At 47.6% G+C, this 9,898-nt stretch overlaps 1 protein-coding gene across 1 annotated transcript; it reads right to left on the bottom strand.

Moving 5' to 3' along the window:
- Positions 1 to 2,876: 2,876 nt before the first annotated feature.
- LOC135718363 (uncharacterized) lies at positions 2,877 to 4,708 on the bottom strand. Its single transcript, XM_065240712.2, has 2 exons — positions 4,553 to 4,708; positions 2,877 to 4,228 (listed from the first exon to the last, which is right to left on the bottom strand). Exon 2 carries the CDS (start codon positions 3,933 to 3,935, stop codon positions 2,877 to 2,879), a length of 1,059 nt encoding a protein of 352 aa, XP_065096784.1. The 5' UTR covers positions 3,936 to 4,228; positions 4,553 to 4,708.
- Positions 4,709 to 9,898: the final 5,190 nt, after the last annotated feature.

The following is a 9,898-nucleotide window of genomic DNA, read 5'->3' on the forward strand; positions in this document are numbered from 1 at the left end:
CTGTTCTGTATGAGCTGGAGCATATGGACGTGGTAGGGTGATGCGTGACAGCAGAGGTAACTCCGACTCCCATTCCATCCACGCTTTCTGCAAATCTGGGGGAATAATTGGGTCATCCCAATCTCGCGGTCCATCCCACATGCTCTGGACAATCAGCTTAGCACGAGTTGTAAAGGGCGAGATGAACCCCAGCGGATCATATTGCCGGGCCAGCACCTTATAGACGTTTCTCATGGTTAACGATCCATAGTCCAGGGGCCGGCTCTTGTAGCCTAAGGTGTCTGTTTCCCAGTGCCAGCTGAGTCCAAGGGTTGGTTCTGCCATGCCAGACTCATTGTGTGACAGCCACCTCTCCATCCCATCAGACCTTGCTTCTCCAGGTAGGTGCTTAAGGACATCGGGAACATTGCAGGCCCATTGGCGGATCTCGAATCCTCCTGCAGCCAAGACTTCCCTGATCTGATCCACCAGCTCTTTAGCCTCTTCTGCTGTGGGCACACTCTGAAGACAGTTGTCCACGTAGAAACACTGCTTCACCGAATTCCTGACCCTTTCGTCTGGTCCACCATGTTCTCTTGCGTGCTTCTGGAGAGCAAAGATGGCGCAACAAGGTGAACATGCAGTGCCGGAAGGCAGAACCTGCCACTCAAAGATGTCTGGGGGCTCGTTTCGCTTCATGTCCCTCCAGAGGAATCTAAGGAGTGAGCAGTCTTCTGGGAGGAGCCGAACTTGGTGGAACATACTGCGGATATCTCCACTGACTGCCACCGCATGCTCCCTGAAGCGCAGCAGGACTCCAAGCAAAGAGGGTCCCAGTGTAGGTCCTGGAAGAAGAGCGTCATTCAGGCTTCGACCCTGGAACTGATACGAACAGTTGAAGACCAGACGACTTTTCTCATTATGGCTCACTAGGTGGTGGGGTATGTACCACGATTCCTCCGTGAGTGGGGCTTCCTGTGGATCTACCTTTCTGACAGCTCCTGTCTCCACCAGCTTGTGGATTGCCTCACAGTACTCGCTAGCCCGTTGGGGGTTCTTTTCCAGCCGCCTTTCCAGACTTCTGAGACTTGATAGGACGGCCTCTTTCGGTGCTCTGAGGGAGGGATATTCCCGTTTCCTCAGCAGTGGGGTTGCGTACCTGAGAACGCCTGCAACATTTACTCGCCTCGTCTTATTCTCAAGGATCTCCACTGCTTCCGTATCTTGCCTTGAACGTACAACCACTTTGCTGTTTTGGTAGGGCAGCACGTCCATCTTCCAAAGCCTTTCTACATTCTGTGCCAGCTCTGTCTGAGGGGAGATACTGGTGAAAAGACACTGCCTGGTACTCGTTGTACACTGCATGAGATGAGCAGGTCCTTGTAGGGTCCATCCCAGCCTTGTGTGAACAGCTGCTGGTCCTCCTGGTGGGCCAAGTATCACCGGCTCGATTGGTGTTAGGAGATGGGGGTGATCCGCACCTATAAGTATGAGTGGCTTCACATGCTCTAAGGGCTCGAGGGGAATATTTGCCAGATGCTTGTACCCTTTCTTCAGTCGAGCAATGGGGTAGGTGTGATCTGCCAGAGCCAAGCAAGGGGAGGTAAAGGCGTCTGCAATACGAAAGGTCTTCTTAGGACTGAAAGGGGTGGAGATACTGAATGAGACCGAGGATCCCTTCAGAGTTTGAACCTCATGTCTGATTGTGCGGAGAGCCAGGTCCTCAGGCTTTCTTTGTAGGCCTAGTTTGTGAGCAGCCTCGGCGAGGAGCATTGTTCGCTCTGAGCCGTCGTCCAGAACAGCATATGTGTCTAGTGTCTTGTCTCTGTTGCGCAGAAGTACCCTGACGACTTTCAGCAGAACACGTGAATGCACCGATGGTCTGTCCAGGTAGAGTATGTCTGTTCCAGAGCTTACCAGGCAGCTCTCTGTCTTCGGCGATTCTACCCTGGGACGCATGTTGGCATCGTGCAGTATCCTTAGGTGCCTCTCCTGACACAAGTCGCAGAGCCTCTTGAGGTCACACTGGGCTGCCTGATGGGCTCGCCCACATTTCCAGCATCTCTTGTTTACTCTTATCCACTCTCTGATTTCCTCTCTGCTAAGTTTCTGAATTTCAGGGCACTTATTCAGGAAGTGGTCGTTGTTCTCACAATAAGGGCAATACGGGTTCGCCTTGCCTTTCTTTGTTGGTTTAAATGAGCTGTGACTCTCTTGCTTCCCCGTCTGACCAGGTACACGACCCTCTGCACCATGAAGTACGGTAGCTGCCGGCCGGCTGCGCCGCTTCTCTGCTTGGTAGCCTGTGGGCCCTCTGGCGGTATGGACATCAGAGAGGTTGTCATAGCCTTGACACCAGGACTCATGTCTTAGCCATTCTGCTAAATCTCGTAAAGTATGAGTATGCCCAGGACCATACAACATCTGTCGTCTGAAGTTTGCTCTCATCTCCGCAGGAAGCTTAGTGAGAAGCCGAGCCACATGAGAGCCACATCTTAGCTCCACATCACCGTCTGGTCCCAACGTCTGTAGCATGCCCACCAGTGACTGCACATTCAGTGAGAACTTTTCAAAGGCTGTTACGTCTCCTCTCTTGATCTCAGGCGTGTCCATGATGGATGCAATCCTCTTTAAGGCTACATGATGTGGTTGGCCAAACTTCTCTGTCAGGGCTGCCATTGTGTCTGTGTAAGGCAGGGGTGAGTTAATAAAGGAGTCGGCGATGAGACAGGCATCCTCAAGTTTCACATGATCCACAAGTATCTGGTACTTATAGAGCTCAGGGGCATCAGCAGGTAGCAGGTTTGTAAGAGCCAGTTTGAGCCTGGAGAACTCCATCGGGTCCTTATGGACGAAGAGGGGGATCCTTGACGCTGGTCCCTGGTATTGTACTCGACCTAGTGACATGGATCCAGGTGAGTATGGTAGGCCTGATGAGCAGTGAGGGTGGCTCGTGTCGGCCTGGGCAGGAAACTGAGCATAGGATCGAACTCCAGTGTTGGGTGTAGGTGAGTGATATTCTGACTTTGAGTACGAGGCTGAGCATAACCTGGAGCCCTGCTTTCTTTGTACTGAGAAGAGTCTTGTGGGGCAGAGTGCTGGCGAGCATGAGCTGGGGTGCTAAGTACTGTTTGATTTCTCATGAGCTGTAGCTCTTTCATCATCCTGTCTATGATGGTGATGACTCTGTGCTCCTCTTGGTCCCTTCTGGGCATAGGAGGGTACTCAGCAGTGGGCCATGGCGGAGGCGGTGGATCTCTATAGTACTCATCTTCATCCATAGCTGAGTAGTCATCCGTCATTGCAGGAGGGGGGATGGGCCACCGATCTGTGTACGATTTCTGCTGTTCGAATCTCTGAGCTTTGGTAGAGGTGGTCCATTGTTGTGGCGTCTGCCTCCTGACCTCTGTTGAATTGTCATAACAGTCTTGCTGACTTCCGTCATACCACTGACTGTAGTCTCTTTCATCATCAGTGTGATGCGCTTCAATACGGGGCGTAGAGGTTTGTGGTTGTGACAATGATAGGCTCGTGCCTCTAAGGCTCTCATCCGAGCCAGGGACAAACTCATTTCTTGTGCCAGGGGTTGCAGTCCCTCTTACATGAGACCGTGGGATCCACTCAGCCCCTCCAGGTGTGAAGGGGGGCATACTGTGTGGTGCTGGGCTAGACCTCGTTGGTGGCTTTACTCCGGTGACATAATCTTGTAAGTATGTTGGTTGTCTTATATGCCGTTTAGGCCTGACTGGAGTGGCCCATGATGCTTCATCACTCGGCTGCATTGTCCCAGCACAGCTGTTATCCGGCTCGAAGGACCATAAAATGTAGCGAAGGCTGACCTGAAGTGTAGGGGCTAGTTGCGTATGGATATAACAGTGTACCAGGGTGTCGGTCAGAACACAACAGACAGAGAGATTAATCAACTTGAGCCTTTTATTCGGCACACCAGAGAACATGTATCAGAGGGGAGAGCCAACATTCACTATGTAAGAGGAAGCACACAGCAGAATTCTGAATGAGAGCTCAACTTAAAGAAGAGCAGAGCAGGCGTTGATGTGGGTCATGATAATGGTTGCAGTGGTCCTTTAACAGGGCAGTGCACAGGCTGAGGGATGCTCCTTTAATAGAGGCAAGTCAGAGCTGTATGCATGGGCTTTGTTGCATGGCATGTAGTAATGGAGATGAATGAGTGGCTGTATTTGAGAGTTTTCCCAGATTAATGCAGGTAGAGGTGTGAGATGTGGTTTCCCTGCAACACATAATCACAGGATTCCCAGAGTAACACTACTGCACTTAAACATTCATTACATTAAGAAATATCTATAGCTTCTCCCCTCATATATTATAACAATAGCATATAAACAGACGTGTCTCAGATGACACATTTACAGCATTATCAGTATTTATACATCATATGTAATATAACTGACATTATTAAGCATGAACACATTGATGAACATTAATATAAAGTGAGTTAAATACAGCTTAATATGACTGTTTAGCTGATAGCACGTGAGCACTAATAATGACGGACATTTAGAGTGAAAACATATACACATCGAACTGTACTCACTCTGATCACACGCACATGAACACACAGCATCACAATCTGGTGCTTGTCTCAACAGCAAACCGATTCAGGTGTCCAGAATTCCTAACACAGCGAGACAAACATGCATTAATATGCAGCACCGTTTAGAACTAGCGCTCTTCCGCCGGTGCGCCGTATGAGCGATCATCACTATCAAAATAAAAGTCCTCTTCTGTCTGAGTCTTTTGCACAACTAACATGTATTTTTTTTAATAATTTTCATGCTGTCATTTACTTTTCCTTATATTTATAGCATACTGTTTTCTATGTTTTGATCTAAACTGTATTTTCTTAAAATAAACGTTACATAGCTACGTACGTATAGTTCGGATATTTCATTGTAGTTTTAATGTAGTGTGCATTGCAAGTTCGTCTTCGTGTTTAGCGTTACAGAGCTGTTGCAAAGTCATGCAGTCCTGTTTGATAATCCGCACCGCTGTGATTGACCGAACACCTGACCGGACCAGTTATCCGACATCAGCAGCAATTTTATTTCACACCCGTACCATTTGACAAAGACTGTGACCCCGAGCCGGTCACAACGCAAATCGCGCAGTTATATATAAACCTTTAACGGTCTTCAGACAGATCTTAAACACAAATAAGCACGGGGCCATTTAAAAACGAGTCGAATTTTGGTCTTGGATGTTAGACCCGCATTTTACTCTTGTCTATTGAGTCCCGACCTGCATCTACAACACAAATGACACGAGAATAGTCTATTATTACACCCGTTAGATCAAATATTATGCGGTTCACCTGCGGGTACCCCGACCCTGCTGTTTCGTCTGAAAACAGATAAAACAGTCTCACCGTCTGCCTCAAGTTTCTATTACCAACGTTCTTCTCTTCCGGCGGCGGCCGGCGGGCTCTGGCAGTCTGCCAGCTAACTTTGCTAACTGCTTTTTTAGCTAATATTAACATTGCCACAATAATGGCTAAAGTTTCTTTAATGTGTTATTTTAAAAAGCAAGAGTTGATGAAGAAGATACGCCACTGCCTCCATCTACCGAGTCTTACCAGCCCAGTTTTTCAGACTCATTAACCCACAAGAAGGCTAGTCAGGCGCTGGTGGCGCCGGCTGCCGCTTGCTCCCTGGCGGCAGTTGCAGTTCTTTCTCCCGGTCAGTCTGACACAGGTTACCCGCCGATCTAACTGCAATTGATGAACCACCTTCACAACCCAATTTGCTACCCGCCTCAACAACCTTTTGTTTTTTGAAAAAGAACTTTGTGACTCTTTGGACTATAATGAGATCATTTCTGTTTTCAACATTAAACCCAGGCGTTTGCGTCTTGTTTTGTATTAAAACAACAAAGAAAGTTATGTTGTTTAACTAATTTCCTTATTTTTTGCACGTGAAGTGATTTAACTTAATGGTGTGTTGTGTATAGATGTATGCCAGCCTTATAGGTTAAACTTACTTTGTTTAATTTAAATTAGTTGCTATTTTTGGCACAAAAGCTTAATTTCCAACAGGCTGATTGCACTGTATATGTTTGATTTAACATAACTTAGGCAGTGTGTTGTTATTTATTTCAAACCGTGCTCTGCTGAGAGTTTTCGTTATTTCAATTTATTTTTAGCCTACTTTATTTCAGGTGAACTGTTTTTGCACTGCTGACTAGCCTGAATAAGCCTGGTTTGTCCAGCCTTTATTGAGCTCTGTTGGTTGAATGTTTAGACAGTGTTTTATTATTGACTTCGCCAAAAATTGAAAAGTAAAGATGTCAGTGTTTTTGCAGTTTGTCTATTCTTTTTTTCCACTCTAAGGTTTAATTATTATTTAAGTAATTTTATTCTGATAAACTATAGGCCCACTCACTTTTGCTCCGGCCCGCCCAAAATACAATTTCTGCCTACGCCCCTGGTTTTTGTACATGATAGTTTTTCTGAATCTAGTGCTATCATTTACCCATCAGTTATGTATGTAAGGGTATTTCTGTGGACAATTTATGCTAACAGCTGTTCATAACTCTCTTACAGGTCTGCATCCCTCTCATCAGTACAAAACTACGAAGTGGAAAAACATATTCACACTTTTTGGACATAAAGTTATAACATGAGCCACATGAAGTTTACAGCTCTGTTGTTTATCAGTTCCCTTTCAATATGGTTCACTTCGCATTGCGTCAGTTAGCTGACGCTATGGGGGAAACTCCTGTTTACTCCGTGACTGAAGCCTATTGGTTAACGTCTGTACAAAGTACAGACCAATGACGTTTGAACCCGTGCGCGGGATGCGCACGTCCTTATATAAGCGTGGTTCAATCGTCAGGAGCTCATTATTTTCTCCTTCAGCGCGAAACTCTCGCTGCTCCGAAGAAAAAGAAGAAGCCTTACCTCGCCGTTGACAAAAGCCCTGCAGCGGAGTCCAGGCCTAGCATCTTCCCCTGCCGTTTTCCGGCTGAGAACCGAAGATAGCAGAGTCCAGGTCTAGCGTCTTCCCCTGCCGCTTTCCGGCCGAGAACCGAAGATAGCCTTCGCTTGCCGTGGTACGAGCCCTGTGCAGCGGACACATGCCTGACGAGGTCTCCCCTGCGGCCGCCCGGTAAGATCAATATTTTTAATATAAAGCTATAAGCTAAAAGAGCAGGCGCTGTTGTAATAGCGTCCAGCACAGTGGCTCGGTGAGCCTCTCTGCTATGAATATCCTCCGAGCGCGTTACCGGTCTGGCACCTCCCACGCTGGGACCGCGCTTATGCTTTGGTTGTCTTATCCATGTTTCGTGCTCCCCTGCTGTTCCTCTCTCGCCGGGATAAACACACACCGAGCCATGAGACTAGATGGATGCATAGACAAGCACACACAGACTAACCCCCCCCTGTGTTCTGTCACACCGCAACCGTTCATGCTTACAGAGTCCCTTCGCTCCTCTCACATTCAGTGGCGAGATCTCTGGCACATATATTAATCCCCCGAGTGCATCGGGTGATACCGTTCATACGACGCATGGCTGTTCTGTCTGTGTTGCTGCTCCCCTCTGCCGTTCCTCTCTTGTTGAGATGAACAAGCGGGGAACCGTAGAACTGGATAGATGCATACGACAAGCAAACACGGGCGGTCTGCCCCTGTTCTCTGTCATAGCACAGCCACTCGTGCTCCACGCTCGCGGAGTCCCTCGCTCCTTTCCCCACAGTGGTGAGGTCTCTTAACGGTTTAGTTAGCACGCGGTATTACGGCTCGCTGCCTCTAAATGCAGCTGTCCAGTGTTCAACGATTACAGAGCTTCATGCCCCTCCCCTCCTGGAGTGGCGCGATCTCATTCGTCTGCTCGATAGGGCGGATTCGCCGCTATTGGAGCACCAAGAACACTCATTATAAGAGAGCTTTCATGCCCCTCCCCTCCGGGAGCGGCACGATCTCATTCGTCTGCTCGATAAGGCGGACACGCCTCTATTGGAGCGCTAAAACACTTATTATAGACCTTTACTGGCCTGAGCCTATCTCACTTCGGATAGCTCACTCTTCGTCTGCCTGGTCATTTCTCTCTGGTTTAGACGGAATCAGAGGCAGAACGAATTTGTTTATAATATACTGAGGCCCGAATACCTCCCTTTATTCAGTCCCGTCCTATATCAGTGCGCTGAATATTGGTAAATTCTTATATACCCGGTTTTTCTGCCCTTTTAATAAACGGCAAAACCGCGGGCCTCACGGCAGACTTCCTCTCTGCGATGGGTTCAGTCTGACATTAAACCACCTAGACATACTGCCCTGCTCCGTGAGCCGTTCGGTCACCGTCACTACTGAGGCTTGTGCACCTGAACGGCTGAGCTCTGGTCTCCGCAGCACAGCTGCATCAACAGAGAACGAAACTGTCTGGGAGAAAAGGGGTTATGTCGCGCCTCGGCTGGACTGCCCTGAAATGTTTTCTGTGTGCTGTTTATCCAAACATACTGTGTAATACTGTCGGCTATGCGACCTCACTATAGTGGCGAACGGTATTGAATTCCTCTAAAAAGACTAATTTCCGTGCTTACTATACTGTGTATTGACACCCACGGTTGTACGGTGTCTCTAAACACTTTATCGCCTTACTGACAAGCAATCAGTAATACGCACACACGGCCCGCTGTCCATAATTCTATCGACGCTTGCCGAAAGAACCCCGGTTTGGCCATACTGTGTATTGACACCCCACGACTGTACGGTGTCTCTAACACCTTTCTGCCAAATTCGCTCGCAGCCCACCTCAGTTTCTCCGCTACGATGCTGATGGCGCAAACGAGCACGGTCTTACGGCTGCTATTCTCTCTTCCTAGAGAGAGGACAGTCTCAGACTTTTGCATGGCTCCAAGCGTTTGAATCGCGCCCTCTCCGGACGGCCACTCAAAGGCTTACAGCCAAGCGGTTTATGACGTTATGACGTTAATTTCCTTATTTTCGTTATTAGTTTCGACGGCTCCCTGCTCTCCACTTTGAAGAGTTTAAAACTAGCGCAACAGGTTGCTGCCCAATGCGGTTACACCCATAGACGAGTTGCCTTGTGCGCAAATGCACAGACAGTTGAACTCAAAGCCATCAAAGGCTTTTTGCGTTTTTTGAAGTGACAAATCGTAGCAGCGTAGTTTGGTGTCTAAATGCATATCTGTTACGCAAAATGCGTAAAGGTTGGCAGGTCTGTACATGTACTGAATATTTCATTAAATAAATTTGTGATGTTACAAGCAAAAGTTTTAATCAGAGACATGGTTCAAGAAATCCCTAAATCTAAGATAAACCCTTATTTTTGTCAAAGTGGCCTGTATTAAATTTATTTTACCACCACGGTTTTAAAAATCTTTAACATACTCGTTTACAATCCACCCCCACTGTGAGACGCGCTGGGGCTGCGGGTTTGAGAAAGGAGGGTCATAGGAGACATACCGCTCGTAAAGCTGACAGTCCAGAAAACTGGAGACCATTTCAGACAAACTTTTTCACATCAATAAATATAACAAACATTCGCGTGAAAATAAACACACGCAAAGGAAAACCAACGCTTTTATTGACACGTCGTAAAAACACGCTCGCCCCGATCGCCGGCTAAAAACCATAAAAACGGCACTCTAAACTTGTAATTGATGCAGTATGTGGTCTGGCATTGTCGTGTTGGAAAATGCAAGGTCTTCCCTGAAAGAGACGACGTCTGAATGAGGGCATATGTTGCTCTAAAACTTGGATAAACCTTTCAGCATTGATGGTGCCTTTCTAGATGTGTAAGCCCACCATGCCACACGCACTCATGCAACCCCAAACCATCAGAGATGCAGGTTTCTGAACTGAGCACTAAAAACAACTTGGGTTGTCATTGTCTTCTTTAGTCCGGATGAAACGGTGTCCCA

Source organism: Paramisgurnus dabryanus, chromosome 10, assembly GCF_030506205.2.
Source record: "Paramisgurnus dabryanus chromosome 10, PD_genome_1.1, whole genome shotgun sequence".
Classification (NCBI taxonomy): Eukaryota; Metazoa; Chordata; class Actinopteri; order Cypriniformes; family Cobitidae; genus Paramisgurnus; species Paramisgurnus dabryanus.

What these genes read in the sequence shown, in the direction of transcription:
- LOC135718363 (XM_065240712.2), bottom strand. Translation starts at nt 3,935, where the DNA reads ATGTTCTCTGGTGTGCCGAATAAAAGGCTCAAGTTGATTAATCTCTCT.